Raw genomic sequence first — 20,300 nt, 5'->3', positions numbered from 1 at the left:
CACGCGCGCTGCACCCCCGTGGCCCTCGCGGCGCCCCGTAGTGCGCGCCCCGCTGAGCCGGCGTCAAGATGGCGGCGCTGACGAGCACAGAGCGGCCGCGCCGGGGGCCGTGGGGGCCGGAGCGGAGCCTCCGCAGCTGAGCCCCCGAGCTGCCCTGCAGGCCGGCGTCCGCCCGCCGGACCCCGGGACATGGTGCGACTAGCGCCGCGCCGCCGCCGCCGCTGAGCTCGCGGGCCGTACCGGGCTCGGACGTGGGAGCAGGAAGATGTTCTCCGCGCTCAAGAAGCTGGTGGGGTCGGAGCAGGCCCCGGGCCGCGACAGGAACATCCCGGCCGGGCTGCAGTCCATGAACCAGGCGCTGCAGAGGCGCTTCGCCAAGGGGGTGCAGTACAACAGTGAGTGCGGCCCGGCGCGGGGGCGCCTGCGGGGCGTGTGGGGTGGGTGGGGGCCCGGCCGCGCCGCCCGGGACTCGCCGAATCCGGGCAGCGCCCGGGCGCTCGTCGCACCCCGAGGGCCTTGCGCTCCGCGTTCCGGCGAGCCGAGCCCTTGCCTGTGCCTGCGCGGATGGCGGGGGCGCCGGGGCGCTCCCTTGGGGTCGGGAGGGGACGCGGCCCGCCGAGGAGGGCCCAGGGCAGCGCAGGACCGGGGGCCGGGGCCTCGCCCGCGGCTCTGCCGTCTGGCCTGTGGGTCACTCCGCAGGAAGGCGGGCCCGGGGGCGACCGGCGTGCGTCCCGTGTGCACGGCGCGGTTGGTCCAGGCGGCCCCTGGCGCGTCTGCGGCACCCTGGCTGGCCCAGGTGACCGCGTCTGAGAGGAGTTCTTACGTAACGCGGGCGAGTCTGTGGTCTGTGACCGGGTCTTAAAGGGGTGGCGGGCTCTCCGCCCGCGAGCCGTGTGGCCACCCGCCGGAGGACGGAGCGGGGGATTCCGCTGGCCTGCTAGTTTGACCTACGGGGTTTTTCTTTGTAGACTTGGTATTCGGTTTGAAGAGAGAATGTCAGCTGCGCCGCTCGTTCTTGCTCCCCTTTTTAAAAAAAGAAGCATTTGTAAGAGATATATTTAGAAGGGCTCCAGAAGGAACAGACCCTTGTTACTGCGGAGACTTCTCTTCTCCTGTGGGAAGGAGTTACTTACCCGATGGCCTGAAAGCCCAGATCGTTTCCAGTCCTCAGCTATAAATTATGTAAAACTGTTTAAGCTCCTAGACGCTGACTGCCCTCTTGACCTCTTTAAAGTTTTTCCATCTTGCTGGCTTTTCCGTAGCGGTATTTGAAGTTGTTTGTTTGTTTGTTTTAATGTGTTCTCTGCTTCTAAATCTTTCCCTCTGGAGTATTTCTGTATATTGCTACAAGATACCGGACATTCCCCCATTTCCGACTTTCAGGGGAGCCTGCCAGTCTCTGTGATGACCCCTGTATTTCAGTTAACAATGTGCCATGTTAAGAAACTGATTGCAAAGACTTTGAACTTAAAAGAGGAATCGTTTTGCAGGTATTCTACCCAATTTTGTGTGTGATTCTCTCACATTCCCAGAAGAGAATAGTAAATCAAAATACTCCTTTTCAGGGACTTCCCTGGTGGTTCAGTGGATTAAGCTTCCACCTTCCAGTGCAGGGGACACAGGTTCGACCCCTGGTCGGGGAACTCAGATCCCACACGCCCAGGAGCAGCTAAGCCCACGGCCACCACCAGTGAGCCCCCACACCCCAGCCAGAGAGAGGCCTGTGCCGCAGAGACAGCCTATGGGCCACAGTTAGGACCGACACAGCCAAAAGTAAATAAATATTTGTTTTAAAAAACACCTCATTTTCACGTCTTATAATTCACATTTGGTTCCTGTTATTTAATTTTATTCAATTCAGTTCAGTTGCTCAGTCGTGTCCGACTCTTTGCAACCCCATGGACTCCCGCACGCCAGGCCTCCCTGTCCATCACCAACTCCTGGAGTTTACTCAGACTCATGTCCATTGAGTCAGTGATGCCATCCAACCATCTCATCCTCTGTCGTCCCCTTCTCCTCCCGCCTTCAATCTTTCCCAGCATCAGGGTCTTTTCAGATAAGTCATCTGTTCGCATCAGGTGGCCAAAGTATTGGAGCTTCAGCTTCAACATCAGTCCTTCCAATGAACACCCAGGACTGATCTCCTTTAGGATGGACTGGTTGCATCTCCTTGCAGTCCAAGGGACTCTCAAGAGTCTTCTGCAACACCACAGTTCAAAAGCATCAATTCTTCGGCGCTCAGCTTTCTTTATAGTCCAACTCTCACATCCATACATGACCACTGGAAAACCATAGCCTTGACTAGACGGACCTTTATTGACAAAGTAATGTCTCTGCTTAATTTTATTAGTTATGGTAGTATTTGTTAAAACTTAATCTTACTCCTTTGGAAACTGGCCTGGAAAGTGTTCACCTGAAAAGCCCTCCCTGGTGGACATGCCCCCTGGTTGGGGTTGGGGGGTGGGTCAGAAGCAGAAAGGACACTGGCGTCCTTCCAGAGAAGAGCCCCCACTTCAGGTACTGGGGGGTGCGCGGCAGCAGATTCTGAGGTGGAGCAAAGTGAGTGAAATGCAGAGCGGCTGAGAGAAACCGAGCCCTGTGCCCGGGTGGCCTTTCAGGCTGATGCTGCCCCTGTCGTGGGCCAGTACGCGCTTTTCAAACTTTTTTTTATTTCCTTTATTAGTCAGCAGAAAAGAACATTTCTAGTCTGTATTTTCCGAAACATCTTACTTAAGGAAGCACCGCAGCCATATGATAACTACGGACTCAGGATTTTTATGGGTGAAGAGCTCTCATAGAACTTTGTTCTCGTGCAGCAGATAAGTCGTTTCATGCAGATTGCTGTGATGGTGAGGAGTGACTCAGATGCACAGTCCCAGCATACACATCACAGTTAGAATCGAAACCCAGGTGAGACACGGGACCGTATCTGCGGGTCAGAAGCCATTCGCGTGTAAAGTGGCAGGGTGCTCCCTGAGCTGTCTGCCCTTTCTGCCCCTGGTGGGCCCGGGCGGTCAGCTGTGCTTGGTGGGGTGAGGTGCACTGGCCTTGTCGGTCCTGCGCCCTCGCTCGGGGCTGCATTCAGAGTCCTGGCCAGTCAGATTTCAGTGCTAGAACTCAGCGCCTTGACAGGTTGGTCACGGGATGAGAGCGCGTTTCCTTTCGGAAATAAGCAGCTGCGTCTGGCAGACTGTCGGGCCTGCCCCAGCAGGGCTGACCTGCAGGTCCCTGAGCATTTGCTGCCCGTGGCGTGCGCCACGCTTTCCTTCCTAGGTTTTCCTTCCCTGGCATTCATCTGCTTAGCAGATATTTACCGAGCGTTCATCAGTGAAAACCCAGACCGCAGTCTCTGCATTTCGGGGCTTACCTTTCAGGGGAGAGTGGAAGGCAGGCAGCGGGCACAAGACACGCCGAGGAATTAAGCACGTGGGACTGGCTGAGACTGCTAGGCGGAAGGTTAGCGCCGGCCCCACGGAGGAGGGCCGAGGGCGGGTCACAGTGCGGTGAGGTCCGGAGAGAAGCGTGGGGCCAAGGCTTTCGCGCCATCCCCCATCCCAGGGGCCCCGCGAAGAGAGACCCTGGAGGCTGTGTTGGCAGGCGCTGCCGGAAGGAGGGGCCGGCTGTCCAGCGACCCCTGCTGGCGGCGCCACCGAAGGGCACCGTCGGGTTCCAGTCCTGCCTCCTGCCGAGGAACGCGTCGTTCCCATCCAGGGTAAACCGGAAGCTTTCTTTCCTATTTTGGAAAAAAGGTTCCCTGTTTCGCTTGCAGTGTGTGGCAGTCTGAGTAAGTTACTATAGAATCAGGGAGTAGAAGAGACTCTGCGGCCCTTAGCCGATCCTGCCTGCGGCGCTCTTCCCTTAGAATAAAAGGGACAGAAAGAAATGCAGGGGTTCTGCTCAGGAAGACGCCCGCGCGCTTCTCGGGGAAGGCTTCTTGCCACTTCCGGGTGAGTCTTAATTAAAGGGTTTCCAGTGAGTCACTTGATTTATTTGAGTGATGTCTAAGTTTCTAAGATTGATTTGACTTTTTTACTTAGAAGTAGAGATCAGTTACTTTTTTTAACCAGATGAAACCAGGTCTGTTTGTTTATTTCTGGTATTATACACTTTCTTCTAATTAGCTTTTTGAAGAATAGATTTCAAATTTTAAAAGGATTTCAGTTGGAGAGAAAATTAAGGCTTTTCATTCTCAAAACAGAATAGAAAACAAATATATGTTAAAGTTGTTCAGTTCAGTTGCTCAGTTGTGTCCGACTCTTTGCGACCCCATGGACTACAGCATGCCAGGCCTCCCTGTCCATCACCAACTCCTGGAGTTCACCCAAACTCGTGTCCGTTGAGTCAGTGATGCCATCCAACCATCTCATCCTCCGTTGTCCCCTTCTCTTCCTGCCTTCAATCTTTCCCAGCATCAGGGTCTTTTCCAATGAGTCCATTCTTTGCATCAGGTGGCCAAAGTATTGGAGCTTTAGCATCAGTCCTTCCAATGAATATTCAGGACTGATTTCCTTTGGGATGGACTGCTTGCATCTCCTTGCACTCCAAGGGACTCTCAGCAGTCTTCTCCAACACCACAGTTCAAAAGCATCAATTCTTCAGCTCTCAGCCTTCTTTATAGTCCAACTCTCACATCCATACATGACTACTGGAAAAACCATAGGTTTGACTAGCGGACCTTTGTCGGCAAAGTAATGTCTCTGCTTCTTAATGCGCTGTCTAGGTTGGTCATAGCTTTTCTTCCAAGGAGCAGGCGTCTTTTAATTTCATGCCTGCAGTCGCCATCTGCAGTGATTCTGGAGCCCCCCAAAATAAATTCTATCACTGTTTCCACTGTTTGCCACGAAGTGATGGGACCGGAAACATATCAAAGAAGGAAATGGTTGTAAGATTATATCAAGAATCAGAACAGAAAGGTTGTGTTTGAAAAAAAAACAAAGAGACCCTCCAGAAACGAAAAAGCACGGTCAGTAAAACAAGAAGCTGGCCGACAGGTGACGCAGCATAATATTCCAACTGAAGATGGAGCTTGCACTGACGGGGAGATGCAGGCTCAGAATGGGGCCGGACCTGCACACGTGTGATTGGAGGCTCAGAAGGAAAGAGCAGGTGGAGAGGCGGCCACTGGAGAAATGCAGGCCAGGCTTTCCTGCAGCTCACAGAGCACGCGGAATGCCGAGAAGCCTGAGGCTGGGGCATTCACACCCCCAGAGCTGGACGCATCGTGGAAATCTCAGGACAGCGAAAGTGAAGAGGGAGAGAGCAAGCAGAGTGCCTTCAGGGGGACAGCTGAGAGCCTGACCACACGCTGGCGGTGACGGCTCTGAGGGGAAGCCCCGTTGGCCTAGAAATGCACCCGATCAGCCCTCCTATCCGCGGGTGCCAGGCTGTGCCAAGGCTCCTACCAAGATGAATCCTGGGCTGTGCGCTCCAGGCAGCGAGCTCGGGAGATGCAGGAGGTCTGCAGGGCACAGAGATGGTGAACAGGCCCCACGGCTGCCATGGGGGGCACAGGAGAAGAGGCCGGAACGCTCGCAGCCAGCACACAACCCCGAGCCAACCAGTGGCGAATGACGTCTGAGTGGGAGCCAAGGACACTAGCTTCAGACTTACTGTGGCAAAGGTGTGTGTCAGAGATTTAAGAACAGAAATAAGTTGCGAATCTTCCAAGTAAATACCAGGCAAAAACAGGAATTTAAAAACCTTGCCCATCATGAAAAGGCAGAAAAAAGGGGAGGGAACCTCTGCAGGGACTGGGGACTGTCAGCCACCAGGGAAGGCGAGCGTGCAGACTCAGCAGCGAAGGAAGACTGGCGTGCTTTCCTTACGGTGGGACGCGCGAGAGAGACGCCCAGCTCACAGGGCACAGAGAGGCCGGAAGCGGGGATGTGGGACCCAGCGGTGGGACGCGCGCGAGAGACGCCCAGCTCATGGGGGCACAGAGGCCGGACGCGGGGATGTGGGACCGAGCAGTGGGTAGGCATCGGCCACAGGGAAGCTGAGCCGTGGCGTCCCTTGTGCTGGAGCCGTGGGCACCGAGACTGGGTGCAGGGCCCACAACCGGCCTGCCGGGTGGAAGACCCGGTGGCACAGCAGGCGCCTGCACCCAGCCCCCCAAACCCAGGCGCGTCCCTAACCCCGGCAGTCCCCACAGACACCTGGGAGTGTGTGCCATAAAGACCATGTCTGTGGCCACAGTGAACAGAGCTGGTTAGGGACAACAAGCACAGCTCTGAGGGGAATCGTGACAACATCTCTAAGTAACCTACGGGCTGAAGAAGCATTTGTGATTCCCTGATAACGAATGTCCCACATACTTGGGGTGGTCATCGACCTGAGAATACAACCTAAACCCAGGAAAAAGAGCAGGATGAACCCCAAGTAAAAGGAAGTAGGTGACAAGGGAAAACAGAAGCAAGTGATTTTTAAGAAGAACCAACAGAGGCGTCCAGCCAACCAGACAGGCTGTGTGCCCGTGACTGGCCAAGTTGATGAACCCCTGGCAAGATTAATAAAAAGACAAGACCAGCATCATGAAGGATAAAGAGTCCACAGCTGCAGCCACGCAGTCCTAGAACAAAACATGCTCTGGTGACTTCGTTGGAAACTTAGAAGACAGCCCCCTAGAGAATGACTGGGCGAGAAACATGGCGTCTGTGTCCCCAGGCCCAGCCCTGCCGGGCGCTCGGAGCTGGCCGGGGAGACGCGGCCCCAGCCCGGCCTGTGGCCTCCAGAGCACCTCCCTGCAGGCTGCCCAGCTTCCCCCCCAGAGGCCCAGCCGCCCACCCAAGGCCATTAGCTCCACCCCGACCCACTGGTTCTGCCGAGCTCCTCAGCTCTCTGGAACACTCTTAGGCCAAGCCCCTGCCTTCTCTGCAGGTGGCAGGAAGCCCACTCCTCTGCGGCACCTTGGGACCTTGCCCCCCTCCCCACCTTGTCCCCAGCCCGCCCTGTCTTCCTGGGCATGTGCGTGAGCACGCCTCTCCTAAATAGTGGCTGGGCAGCAAAGTAGAATCCAGGCTTCCTGCCGTCACCCGCGTGTGGTCGTGAGGAGCCCTGGGTCCTGCGCCAGGGCTGCGGGAAAGCGGGTTAAGGGCAGCCATGGGACACGCAGGGCTGCGGAGGTGAGCACCCGGCCCTGCCTGTTCCAGAGGCTGCCTTCCTGAATGCAGACTCCCGGGTGTCAGTCAGCTGCCCTGGGGGCCTGGGGCGGAGCAGGGCTGCCCGCTCTCCAGCCTGCGCCCGCTGCCTCTTCCCCTGGGCTCCCTGCTCGCGGGCACGCAGGCGTGCGTGTGCGGCAGGTGTGCGTGGGTGCTTGCAGGGGAGCGCGTTTGCCTTGCTCTGATTGTTTGCCTGACCTGTGCTCTCTCCCAGTGAAGATCGTGATCCGCGGGGACAGGAACACGGGCAAGACGGCGCTGTGGCACCGCCTGCAGGGCAAGAAGTTCGTGGAGGAGTACATCCCCACGCAGGAGATCCAGGTCACCAGCATCCACTGGAGCTACAAAGGTGGGGCGCGGCCTGCGGGGGGCTCCGCTGTGGCCCCCCAGCCTGGGGTCGGGTGGGTGTAGCCTGCAGGGGAGGGGGGCCTCTCCTCCTGTGACACCCCCCGCCCCCAGCCTGGGGTCAGGCAGGCTCGGCCTGTGGGGAAGGAGTCGGCTCCCCTGTGGCCCCCACCAGCCTGGGGCCTGGTGGGTGTGGCCTGCCAGGAGGAAGGGGACTCTCCTCCTGTGACCACCCCCCAGCCTGGGGTCAGGCAGGCTTGGCCTGTGGGGAAGGAGGGGGCTATCCTATGACCCCCCAGTCTGGGGTCGGGCAGGCGCATCCTGCAGGGAGGGGGACTCTCCCGTACCCCCGCCTGGAGTCCGCCCTGGGACGCCACACGTGTTGCTTTGGGGTCGCCCTCAAGCCCCCGCTCCGGCAGGAGACTCGTCCACGTGGGAGTGAGTGCCAGGGGCTGGACCGGGTCAGGCCGGTTCCAGCCGCGGCTTGCACTCGCCTCGGCACGCAGGCTCCTCGGTCCTTGCTTGGGAAGCCCCATCCCCCGCAGGGTCCCGGGCAGGGTTTGCTGGAAGGATCACCTGGTGGGCAGAGCACCCCTTGTGGCCCCCCGGGCATGACCAGGATGGCGGGTCCCCTCCCCTTGTGGGGGTCGGTGACTGCTGGGACCCTGTGGGGAGGCAGGGGAGCTGCTCTGCGTGCTCAGGAATCATGACAGTAAAAGGCCTCTGAGCCGTTTTAAACATTTCCTGTCATCGAAAAACCAGGTCCCGTGAGCCCGCAGCAGGACACCCTGGCCTTGGCAGGCCTTCCGCCTCCCTCCCGGTGCCCGCCAGGCACCGTCTGGGCGGCCTTGCAGGCTCAGTGTCACCCTGCTGCACCAGGCCCCACCCCCAGGGTGCCTCTTCTCGGTTCAGGGTGAAGCTCTGTCCCTCCTCTGGGTGGCACGCGTGTCTATCCCCTTTCCCCACAGGATCCTGGGGAGGTGGGTAGCCCCCCGACCGCCTGGGGACGTGCGCCAGACCTCACCCCAGACTGGCGACCCCTCGACACCGCTGCCAAAGAGCAGCTGTGGAGTCACTGGGATCAGGCCCTCCCGCAGCAGCCGGGGGCGCAGGGCACTGGCTGGGCGCAAGCCTGCCCCAGAGGCACCTTTAGGACCCAGGGCCCTGTCACCTGAGCACACGTCCAGATGGCTCCCCGCCTTCCAGGAAGGAGCCCTGTGCAGGAGCCCTGGGGGCGGCGCCCGGGGGGCTGTGGCGTCTGCACAGCCTGGAGGCCCGACTTTGAAGCCGCAGGTCGACACTGGGTGCTGATCCTGCTGTTCTCCCGTTTCAGCCACTGATGACATCGTGAAAGTTGAAGTCTGGGATGTAGTTGACAAAGGTGAGTCGTGTCCGACGGGAGCCTGCTTTTTCTCTTCCGGGCTCTCTTCACCCTGCAGCTGTCTGAGTGGCCCCTCTGCTGCCCCCTCGACCCAGCTCCCGGGCAGGCTCGCTGCTGGCTCCAGGAGCAGGCTGGCTGGTCGGAGGCCGGGCTCCGTGCCGGCTGTGATGTCGGGCGCCGTGGCCTCTGCTGCCCGTGGGTTCGAGGCCCCTGCTGGGGGGCGGGACACAGGGAGAGGCCGCCCCACTCGCACTGTCCTCAGGCGCAGCGCCTCCAGCTGTGACTGTGTCCCTCTGTCCTTAAGGAAAATGCAAGAAGCGAGGTGACGGGCTGAAGATGGAGAACGACCCCCAGGAGGTGAGCTGGTCCATTCCGCACGGCCCCGACTTCCGGTGGCGGTCGTGAGCTGGCGTCTGCGCTTCAGCCCCTCTGCCCGCCCGGCCCAGCCCTCCCGAGGACTGCATCTGCTGGCGCTGGAGGGACGCAGCGGCCACTCCCGTGCAGCCTGGGGTCGCGTGGGGTGGCGGACCAACCCGAGCTGCTGCTCACGTCTGTGACCCCTGCCACACCCACTTGGGGCTGCAGTGGCCTGGGAGGTGTTCAGGTGGAGAGCTCACATTTCACTCCTGGCACAGAGGCCCGGGCCCGTAAAGGCACAGGCGCGCCGCGGGTGTAGCCGGGCACACGTGGGCCGCCTGTGGCTCCACGAGGACCCCCACGACTGGCAGTGCTCCTGGCCTGACGGTCTCTGCTAGCTTCGAGGACCTTCTGTTCACGGCCTCCTGTCTGACAGCGGGCCGGAAGGTTCCGTGAGCCCCAGCCCAGGTCCCTGACCTTCATGGGCACGTTGTTGTACTGCCCCAGCACCACAAGCTTCCCTGGTGTGAGTTGTGGAAGGTTCTCTGGGTCTGCGTCCTCAAGTCTGGGATGCACTTCAGCTCACGAGGCCCCGCAGTGGCACCTGTGAGCCCGGCACATAGGACCCTGCCAGCAGGCAGCGCTCGCACCCTCGTCTGAGGGCAGGCTCCGTGTGGCTGCACCAGTTAGCCTTGCGTTGACTTTTTTTCCCCAAAAAACAAAAACAGCTGATGTCTTTTCAGTTTAAAAGACACACTCAGCCCTCACCAGGAGGTGGCACGTGGGTCGTGGCCCGTCTCTGAGGTTTGGTTCCCCGTCTGCAGGCGGAGTCCGAGATGGCCCTGGACGCGGAGTTCCTGGACGTGTACAAGAACTGCAACGGGGTGGTCATGATGTTTGACATCACCAAGCAGTGGTGAGGACGCTGGCCTGCGAGGGCATTGTGACACCCAGCGCTGCTCCAGGGCCGGCCTGGGCTGGGAGCGCCGCCAGCCTGGGCGCCTCGGCACTTGAGAGTCTGGAAGTGGGCCGGGTGGCGTGCTCATGTCCGCACTGGACGGCAGGCCCGGGTCTGGGAGGCACACGCCCCCCCAGCTGTGCAGCCCCTGCTGAAGACACTGTCTCAGATGCACAGCTTTGAGCGGTCGTTTGTGTTGGGGTCCCCAGATCCCACGTTCCTGGGTTCGCTGGGGGGGCCACACCGCTGTGGCTCATCACAACCGAAGCTCAGGAGCAAGATGAGCCAAGAGGGACGTGCAGAGGTGTGGGGGCACCCTCCGCCTGCCCCGAGGGTCGTGTCCCTGTGGCTTCTTGCAGGAGGGGCCTCGCCCCTTGGCTCTGAGCTGTGACAGCACCACCCGTGGGGGCAGCCCAGCGCCAGGCCCTCCCGACGCCCAGCACCCCTGCTCTGGGGGGAGGCTGGTGGCCGACAGGAGCGTCCTCCCAGTGTGACTCGGGCCGGCCTTGCCAGAGGCCTTTCCAGGCTGGTGGCCTCGAGTCTGCACGCTGCCCGGAGAGGAGATGAGGGGGAGCTTCGGTGGCTGCCCAGCTGGGGACGCTCAGAGCAGCCCGGCCTTCCCCGCAGCTGCCGCTGAGACCTGCCAGGACACGGCCCCTCCCAGTGTGGGCGCTCCTTTACCAAGGGCCCCCCGCATCACGGCTGGACAGTCTCCCAGGCTTCACCCTCTCACCCCGGGGTGCCTGTCAGTGACTTGGGTGCCTGGCGTCCAACACATTCCAACCTCGGCCAGCGCTCTCGGGACCCGGCCTCCCACCTGCAGGGACAGACAGCTCAATGCCCACGGAGGACGGGGCACCAGTCCACATGTCAGCGGCCTCCAGTGGCGGCAGGGCGCTCAGCAGGAGGGGGAGCTGCGTGCCCGGGGCTCAAGGCCGGACCCCCTGCAGGAGCAGCGGCTCCGCCTCCGGGCACAGCCAGGCAGGGGGCCCAGCCTGGGGCCAGGGATGCCGTCCATCCTGGGAGCAGCACGGCTGCTGGCACAGCCCCTCGGGCCTTGTGGGCCCCGTCACCGCTGCCGAAGTGTCTGGCTGCGGCTGGATGAGCTGTGACCGGAGGCCAGGAGGTCCCCATGGGGAGCTGGGTGGGCAGGACGGACATCCCTGCACCTCAGGCTGCCAGCCGGGGAGGGGGCGGCAGGGAGGCTGAGCCCACCCAGGAGACCTGGTGCAGGTGGGAGGGTTCGCGGACCCAGAGCACCAGGGAGCATGGCTCTGCTCGGCTCCCACGGCACTGGGCCTGTCCCTGTCACCAGAAGAGGGCACTGGGACACGCCAGCGTTTCCAGTCAGGTGGCTCTGTGCACAGAGTGTGCACACAGCAGCCAGAGGCGGCGGGCTCCTGGTCAGAGCGCCCTGGATCTGGGTGGGGGGCGCACTTCCTTGCTCATCACTCAGGAGACAGGAGCGTGGGCCCCATGCCAGGACAGCCAGGGCCCCCGCCCCCACCGAAAGCAGCCCAGGCACGTGGTGCCAGCAGGGGGTGTGGACGGGTCTGGGGACACACGGGTACAGGGCGACCCCTCAGGGTGGCTTGTGGGGTGTGTGTCGTACACCCTGGGGGTCCTGTGACGCTGCGCCCCACCCTTGGGTGGAAGCTCAGGCAGGCCTCTTCCCCCCATGTGCCCCCAAGGACCTTCAACTACATCCTGCGGGAGCTGCCCAAAGTGCCAACACACGTGCCCGTGTGCGTGCTTGGGAACTACCGCGACATGGGCGAGCACCGCGTCATCCTGCCCGACGATGTGCGCGACGTCCTGGACCGCCTGGACAGGTGGGCCCACGCCTGCCCCCAGATACACCCATGCCCCCCCCACCAGGACGCCCCTGGCCACCCCCCCACCCCCAGCTGCAGGGCCCCTGGCCCTCCTGGAGACTGACTTGGGCAGGGTCAGGACTGAGCAGCCCCAGGGTGCGGCGGGAATGTCACCCCCGTCCCTGGGGCCAGCATGGGTCGGGTGCACAGAGAGGCCCTGCAGGGCCAGACGGCCCCAGCGGCTGGTCTGGGTGTCCACCGGAGGGCGCCCTGCCGAGCAGAGCCGTCTGAACCTCACGTCTCCACCTGGGACGGTGGGCCCATCAACTGCTGGCGGGCGCAGCGCCCCGGGGCACCGCCCCCAAGACGGCCTGGCCCGGGTGTGTCCTCGGCCCAGAGGGCCTGGGCCCTGCTGCCCCGGCCGCCGCAGGCTCTCCGTCTCTGCTCCCCTGTGAACAGGCCTCCAGGGTCCTCTTACTTCCGCTACGCCGAGTCCTCCATGAAGAACAGCTTCGGCCTCAAGTACCTGCACAGGTTCTTCAACATCCCCTTCCTGCAGCTTCAGGTGAGCGCTGCCGGCGGGCGCGGGGCTGGGAGCCACCGGGCGGGGGGGGGGGGGGTGCCCCAGGCTGTTTGGGGAGCTGGGCCCTCCCTCACACGTCTGCACGGGTCCTTCTTGGTGCCGGGGCCTGCGGCAGTGACCAGCCCTTGTGGGCGCCCCGCTGTGGGCCTGGGCACTCTGCCAACAGCTGCAGGGCCTGAGAAGCCCCCGCCCTCCCCCACCTGGCCGGCCGTCCTCCCTGGAGTCTCGCTCTCCCTTTTGTTGGGGGGATGCTCTTAGATTTATAGGAAAGGCAGAGGGTTTCTGTGCCCTGGCTCAGCTCGCCCCCACCCTGCCCCAGCGGTAGCCCCACACGTCGCAGTCACAGCTCTGCAGGCTGCAGTGGCCCTTCAGATGTGTCTGCCTCAGTGTCTGGTCTTAGATAAGTGATCGGCTTTCAAGGCGAGACCCGGGAGGTGACAGCCCTGCTCGTTCCGTCCCTGGGGTGCTGGCCTGTGGCTCTTGCCGCCACAGAGGCCCCTCGCTTCCTCTGAAAGGGTGCAGAGCTCACCATTGAGAGTGGCCATCTTTCCTCCCCTGTCGCCTTCTGAAGAGATGAGGCCCCTGAAGGCCTGGATGTGGGCACTCGCCCTTCACCTGCCCTTTCCCTGGGGACCCTGGGGGTTGATCTGCGTCACCTTAGGGGTGCCTTGAGCTTCCTGTCAGAGCACAGCGTGCACGAAGTCGCAAGGAAACACCCCCAGTGCGGACTGAAGGGCGGCGGCGGGCGGAGCGGAAGGTGGGAGCCGCCCTGCCGCGGAGCACTGGGCTGGCAGGAAGCGCGTGTCAGCAAGTGCCGGAGCTTCTCGAACCTCAGGGCACCAGTGTGAACGCGGCGCTGTCTCGGGTGCTTCGCACACGTCGCGACCTCTGCCCTTCGAGCCTCACGGAGCCACCGAGGCACCTCACCGGCCGCTGGGCACGGCCCTGCGGGCTCCCGGCTCCGCGGCGGCCTTGTCCATCGGGGGCCGCCAGGCCGAGGGGCAGTGGATCATCCCGACTCAGCCTCCCGCTTCCTGTCTGCAGAGGGAGACGCTGCTGCGGCAGCTGGAGACGAACCAGCTGGACATCGACGCCACGCTGGAGGAGCTGTCTGTGCAGCAGGAGACCGAGGACCAGAACTACGGCATGTGCGTGGCGGCCGCGCGCGCGCTCTGGCCCGGGGCGGGCTCTGCAGGGGGGCGCGCACTCAGGCCCGGGGCGGGCTCTGCAGGGGGGCGCGCACTCAGGCCCGGGGCGGGCTCTGCAGGGGGGCGCGCGCACTGGGCCAGGCCCCGCTCCAGCCCGGCTCTGCGCCTGGCGGGCAGCATGTGCACGCCGCCCGCCACATAGGCGTGTCTGCACGAGCAGCCTGCTGCTCAGAGAAACCGAGTCATATCAGCTCTGAGGTGGTACAGGCCTTGGGCCTTGCTGCAGTCAGGCCTCAGCCCTTCCTGGGAAGCAGACGAGACAATAGCTCTTCTCCAGCCTCCCTGGGATGGGAGGTCGGGCACACAGGCTCTGCTGCCCCGCCCACTGAGCACTTCTGGCTGGGCCTGCCTCGCTGGGCGTGATGGGCGCATGGAGTGTACGCCTGTCTCGGGGGTGAGGGCAGGGGTGTTCAGGCCTGGTGCAGCTGTGGGCACCGGCTGCCTGGCCCCCACTGCCTCTGTCCAGACCAGCCGAGCTGCTGGCCACCTGGTGTGCAGCCTGAGGCGCCCCTGACTGGCCTCGGGTCCACCCCAGGCCCCTGCACGCCCAGCGGCCCTGTTTGTCAGCCGAGGCTCCATCCCCGTTTTGATGTCGGTGTTCCTGGGTGACACCTGTGGAGGCAGCTCCTTGCTCCTGGGAGGGCGCAGGAGGGAAACCCAAACCTCCTGGTCCCTGATAGCAGAAGGTGTTGTCTGAGCGAGTCCAATGGGATGGGTGAGCCGTGGGGAGCAGGCCCGGCAGGCACTCCTCTGACCCGCGACAGGGTGGGTCGTGGGCGCCCAGAGCGCATGGCAGTGCTGTTTGCCTGAGGGTCAGGTTAGCTCCTGGGGTGCGTCTCTCTGGGGAAGGCCTGGCCCCAAATTCCCCCTAAACCATGTCCTGCGCTCTGCTGGGTGTTCGGGGGGTGGGGCAGCCGCTGTCCCTCGGGTGGGACCCTTGTCTCCTTGGCCCCCCAGGGCCTCAGGGAGGGACTTTGAGGCCTCCCTGGAAGCAGATCCAGCCACTGGCTCTGACACGGTGAGGGGGCGGCAGGGCTCATCAGGGCGGGGTGTTTCCACCCACCCTGTCAGGCTGGCCTTGCAGCGGACGCCCGCCCTGCCCCCCCAAGGCTGACCAGCTCCTGCCAGGTCCCCAACCGAACATGGGCACCAGGTTCTCTGGGAAGGCGGCAGCTGGAGCCCCCCCATGGTGCCCACCTCCCGCCAGCCCCTAGGACGGTCCCTGGAGAAGGCGGCACCTTGGGGGCTCAGCAGTGGTGTCCCTGTGACCTGCCCTGAGCCGCTGGAGGACCGCCAAGGTTGGGGGCAGACCCCACCCCAGCCCCTGCCAAGACGCGTGTCCACATGCCAGCCTAGAGGCAGGGACGCTGGCTCTCCATGGCACACCTTCTGTTTGAAAACTCGTCCCCCCAGAGGAAGGCCCTGCTCAGGCTTCTGTGCCACTGGCGTCCTCAGCCAGGGGGAGGTGGTGCCCAGGACCCCGCGTGCCCACACGGGGCGGGCCATGTCAGGGCAGGCGGTGTGCTCACACGGGGCGGGCAGCGCTCACGTGGCCCGTTCCCGCAGCTTTCTGGAGATGATGGAGGCGCGCAGCCGTGGCCACGCGTCCCCGCTGACCACCAGCGGGCAGAGCCCATCCTCCGGCTCCCAGTCCCCTGTGGTGCCTCCGAGCACAGTGTCCACCGGGAGCTCCAGCCCCAGCACGCCCCAGCCGGCTCTGCAGCCGCCCTTCCAGGCCCCCCCGGCACCCCCTGCCCCCACTGAAGCCCCGCCCCCGCCAGCCGCACCTCCCCGACGCAGCATCATCGCTCGGCTGTTCGGAGCCTCGCCTGCAACAGAGGTGGCCCCCCCGCCCCCAGGTAGGCCCCACCCCCTGGGACAACCACCCCCAGGTAGGCCCCATCTTCACCTTCAGGGACGACCCCAACCCCAGGGAGGACCTCACCCCAGGGGAGGCCCGGAGGCAGGCCCAGGCTTCCTGAGGGGCAGCAGCCCTGTCTGTCTTCCTGGCCCCAGGAGGGACAAGGTCCCCCATCCTCCTGGGCAGGTGGCCCTGCAGCCCAGCCACACCATCCCACTCACAGCCCAGCGGGAGGGGGTCGCTGAGCACAAGCTGGCACCTGCTGTCCCCAGAGCCGGCCCCAGCTGCAGAGGCCTCCGCGAAAGTCCAGGACGTGGAGGACTTTGTTCCTGAAGACAGCCTGGACCGCAGCTTCCTGGAGGACACGGCCCCCACCAAGGATGAGAAGAGACTGGGAGCCGGGGGACCCCCAGACAGCGACAGGTGAGGGCAGGGCCCGGAGGCACCGGGCAGCCGGGGTCATCCTCAGCCTGGCCCTCTGCCCGTCAGGCGTGGACTCCGGGAACACACAACCATCTGGGCGCTGGGACAGAGCAGAGGTGCGTGGAGGAGGAAGGGAGAGCAGCTTCAGGCCACAGCCTGACTCGGTGTCGCGACTCAGCAGGCGTCCCCCTTGCCTGACCCTGGGCTGCTGCTGCTTGAGGGCACGGGCTGGGCCTGGTGGACGGAGCCCGGGGCCACAGAGCCGTTGCGTGCTTCTCCCTGCGGGCAGGGCAGGTGCGCACGGGAGGCTTGGGCTTGTGGCCACCTGCAGCCCCTCCACGTACTCTCCCCAGCACCCTGTCCCCTTCAGACCTGCCTTTCTCACACGTGTGCCCTCCACCCCCCACAGGGCCGCCTCCAGGCCGCCGTGGCAGCCGGTGCCCCTCGGCCATGCCTGCGCAGGGCGGAGCAGGCCCACAGGCCCAGGCCTGAAGGCCAGAGTGGGTGCTCTGGGCCCTCCTTGTGACCTCTGACTGCCCTGCCCTCCCCGCAGCGACGGGGAGACCCCGGCAGGGAACCCGATGGTGGCAGGCTTCCAGGACGACGTGGACCTTGAAGATAAGCCTCTCGGCAGGCCCCTGCAACTCGCAGGCCCCGTCGCCAGCAAGGACATCACTCTGTCCAGCGAGGAGGAGTCAGAGGAGGGGGCAGGGCACCCCAAGACCGCAGTCCTGGCCCCCCAGAAGTGCCCTGAGCCAGAGACCAGGAGGTGTGTTGGGGCGGAAGGGAAGAGGTGGAGGGGCCCCCGGGGGAGGGAAGGTGGAAGGCGGCCTCAGCTCCCTGACACTCCTCGGTGTCCCCAGGTCCTCCACGAAGGCCTCGGGGCCACCCCGGGACACGGCCCCCAGGGCGGCAGAGCCCCGCCAGCCAGGCAGCACCAAGCCCCACCCCGAGGGCCCCTCTGGCGGGCTGGAGGAGGGCACAGACAAGCCAGTGTCGTCAGAGAGCGATGCCGAGGGGCCCATTGCAGCCCAGATGCTGTCCTTCGTCATGGACGACCCGGACTTTGAGAGCGACTCAGATGCTCAGCGGAGAGCGGTGAGGACCAGCCTTGCGCCCCTGCCCCCTGCGAGCCCAGGACAGCTGGGGTGGGGGGGGGGCGGTGGCGGCGGTGGACGTGCTGCATGAGACGTGGGGGCTCCCAGGGCACGGTCAGGCCCATGGGGACTGCAGGGCTGCCCCACGGGGCGCCGTGTACAACAGGCCCAGCTGACCCTGCTCTGGGGACGGCTGGGGGGCTGCCGTGTCACAGCCGCCACACGTGGGCCATCACTCGGGGGGCCCCTGGCCTGGGGTAGGGGGGTAACGGTAGCCTCTGGGGGTCACATGACAGCCAGGGGGATGTAGGGGTCTGCGGCTGACCCGCCTGCTCCCTGTCCAGGGCGAGTTCCCCGTGCGAGAGGACCTCTCTGACCTGACTGATGAGGACGCTGGCCCCGCGCAGCCCCCCGCGCCCCCCAAGCCCTTGGTCCCCTCCTTCAGACTGAAGGACGACTCCGACCTCTTTGGGCTGGGGCTGGAAGAGCCTGGCCGCGGGGACAGCAGTGAGCAAGGTAGCTGCGTTGGGCCCGCCCCCTCCTGCCAGGTGCCAGCTGCCCTTGCCCTCGCCCTGAACCCGGGGCTCCGGAGCAGGGGCAAGGGGGCCGCAGGCAGGCCCCCACTGGGCCCCAGCCGCGCTCTGCGTGGCCCCGCTGTTCTCTGAACGCCTCCCAGCTCCCCAGGCACCTGACCTGCAGCCACATGGGAGGCCTTTGCAGGCGCAGGCGGTGGGCGGGAGCGCCGCGGTCCCGCCCTGCCTTTCTGGCCTTCTGCAGAGAGAGGGCCTGGTCTCTGGGCCCGCCGGGACCCACCGTCTCTGGCTGCCGGCTACCGGCGTCCCAGTCTCTGGGCCATTGGAGCCTAGAAACCCACCTGAGGCCCCCCTCGTCCCCAGAGCAGAGGGGAAAGGACGTCTGTCTGCAGGAGTGGCCAGGGCAGAGGCTGTGCTCACCATGAGGACCCAGGGACCCCGGCTCAGACGGGACCTGCCCACCCCTGGCTTAACCCAGGCTGCAGTCCCCTGCTAGGCCCAGGGCGGGCCTGGGCCTGGCCTTGGGCCTGGGCACTGATGCTGCCTCTCCTCTGCAGATAAGGAGGGCAGGCCCCCCGCGAAGGAGAAGAAAAAGAAGAAGAAAAAGGGCAGAGAGGTACCCGAACCCTGGTGTGCCCTGGGGTGGCCGCGCTCGCCCAGCCGCCCTGACGCCGCGGTGTGCCCCTGCAGGAGGAAGACAAGGCGGCAAAGAGGAGGAGCAAGCAGAAGAAGAGCCGGGAGCGGGCGGACGACAAGGGCAGGGACGAGCGGCGGCGGCGGCCCCGGGGCCCGCAGAGGACCGCCCTGGACGAGCTGGAGGCCTTCCTGGGCGGCGGCGCGCCCGGCGGCCCCCTCCGCGGAGGCGGCGACTACGAGGCGCTCTAGGCCCCGCCCCGCGGACCTCGGGCGCCCAGTGCGCTGGGGGCTGGGCCTGCCCTGCAGGGAGGGGCGGCGGGCAGCCGGTCCCCCGCGCTTCTCAGGGATGGGACAGGCCGAGGAGGCCCGTGAGGCTGTTTACAGGGGGGCTGCGTCCCCGCCGGCCCCTGCTCGCCCCCGGCCTGCCGCACGCGCTCACCTGGCCTGCTGCATGCCGGCTGCCCCCGTTTCCCGCTGCGGCTCGGCCGGCGCTGCAGGCCTCGGACCCCGGACCCCGACACCCCTGCGCGCCAAGGCCAGGCAGTGCTGGCGCCCTTGCGGGGGCGGCTCTTTCCAGGCACGGCGTCTGGCTTTGCACCTGAGCTCGGGCATGCGCGGACCGAGCAGGAGGCCCTCAACACTTGTGCCCTCACTGTCCTTCCGCACCACTTGGACCATAAAGCTCTCCTGTTTTACTGCGCGTCTGTGTGTGCTGCTGCTGCCAGGGGCCCTGCCCAGGTCAGCGTGGGTGGGCAGGAGGGGCCCGAGCCCCCTGCCTACAGGCCATGGGGCCCTTCTCCCCGCGAGGTGACTGCTCTCAGGGTAGGAAGCCTCAGGCAGGCCCAGCCCCACTTGCGCCGTGCTGTCCAGGCTGGCCAGCGCAGCTGCCCTCCGCAGACCTGGTCCCACCTTGAGGGTGGCCGTGCACCCCTGCTCCCACCCGGCACTGACCACAGCCCCGCAGGCTCTGGCTGTCAGCAGGGCCCTGCACCACCCAGTTGCCCGAGAACTGTCCCTTCCAAAGGCGTACAGAGTGCCTCCTAAGGCTGAAGAGGGGCTGGTTGGCAGGACGCCCTCTCCCCAATTCAGGTGCCCAGAGAGCCCCACACCCAGGACACAGGTGGCCAGCCATGACTGGTTGGGGGCTGGGCACCACACTGACCCATAGGGGCTGCCTGGAGCCCAGTGTGTGAGGCTGGCTGTCCTTGTAGTGCCCACTGGCATGAAGACCAGACTGACCTGGAAATGGTCCAAGGCTCCCTCAGCTGACCGGCCCGGACGTGGCCGACCCCGGCCTTGGGAGCCGCAGGCACCAGCGCCCTGCCCATCTGCCAGCCTGGACTGTCCCCTGGTTCAGCCTCGTGTGAGGGGCTGGAGGTGGGGTGTCACCATGCAGCTCCAGGGTGTGCACACCTGACCAGGGCAGTGGGGCCTCCGCCTGCCTGGACGCTGGACACGGGGGTGGGGGTGGGGGGCCGAGGAGCCTGTCCTCCCAGGGAGGCCGCACAGCGGGGGGACAGGAAGCAGCAGGGCCCGTGGGGGTGCCCACGTGCCCAGGGAGAGCTTGGCGAAGACAGGCCTGCAGCACGAAGGCCAGCAGGGCGTGGGGCTGCCCATCTGCTCCTGCCTAGGCTGGCCGCAGGCGTGAATTCCGGGACCTGTCCGCAGCGCGGCCAGGACTTGGGCTGCCTCCAAGGCCGGCCAGGCTGCCAGCTGCCCTCCAGCAGGTGTCCGGGAGGTGGGGGCGGGCAAGATGGGCCAGGTGCTCCTCAGCTCGAGGTCTTCTCGCTGGACCCCAGGCCTGTACCTTGAAGGCGCAAAGAGCCCTCACTGCGCACCCAGCTCGGCCCCAAGCAGGAGCCAGCGCGCCACGCAGGTCCCCGGCCCATCGCGCGGTCCCTTTAAGTGCAGTCCCGCCGGCCGCCATCGGGGGCAGCACCGAGCCGC

General features: G+C 64.6%; 1 protein-coding gene across 3 annotated transcripts; it reads left to right on the top strand.

The window, feature by feature from the left end:
• The first annotated feature begins 65 nt into the window (after positions 1-65).
• Positions 66-19,053, top strand: RABL6 (RAB, member RAS oncogene family like 6). 3 transcript variants are annotated; one of them, XM_027966108.2, is made up of 15 exons: positions 66-395; positions 7,372-7,506; positions 8,836-8,883; positions 9,188-9,240; positions 10,065-10,156; positions 11,890-12,030; positions 12,472-12,577; positions 13,640-13,743; positions 15,370-15,662; positions 15,937-16,087; positions 16,641-16,856; positions 16,951-17,185; positions 17,529-17,700; positions 18,275-18,333; positions 18,408-19,053. In XM_027966108.2, exons 1-15 carry the CDS (start codon positions 266-268, stop codon positions 18,600-18,602), a joined length of 2,130 nt encoding a protein of 709 aa, XP_027821909.1. In that variant the 5' UTR covers positions 66-265; the 3' UTR covers positions 18,603-19,053. The 3 variants fall into 3 exon arrangements, with proteins under 3 accessions (XP_027821909.1, XP_042101334.1, XP_042101335.1); XM_042245400.1 differs by having other exon boundaries at positions 15,820-16,087; XM_042245401.2 differs by lacking the exon at positions 66-395 and adding an exon at positions 655-2,910 and having other exon boundaries at positions 15,820-16,087.
• The last annotated feature ends 1,247 nt before the right edge of the window (positions 19,054-20,300 follow it).

This window comes from Ovis aries, chromosome 3 (genome assembly GCF_016772045.2).
Source record: "Ovis aries strain OAR_USU_Benz2616 breed Rambouillet chromosome 3, ARS-UI_Ramb_v3.0, whole genome shotgun sequence".
Classification (NCBI taxonomy): Eukaryota; Metazoa; Chordata; class Mammalia; order Artiodactyla; family Bovidae; genus Ovis; species Ovis aries.
The sequence above is the reverse complement of the archived record's forward strand: the minus strand, read 5'-3'. Positions and strand labels throughout refer to the sequence as shown.

Bases quoted from the DNA above. Each gene is read 5' to 3' on its own strand.
- RABL6 (XM_042245400.1), top strand. From the start codon at position 266: ATGTTCTCCGCGCTCAAGAAGCTGGTGGGGTCGGAGCAGGCCCCGGGC. The intron at 8,884-9,187 runs GTGAGTCGTGTC...TCTGTCCTTAAG, and splicing joins CTGGGATGTAGTTGACAAAG to GAAAATGCAAGAAGCGAGGT. The intron at 10,157-11,889 runs GTGAGGACGCTG...TGTGCCCCCAAG, and splicing joins TTTGACATCACCAAGCAGTG to GACCTTCAACTACATCCTGC.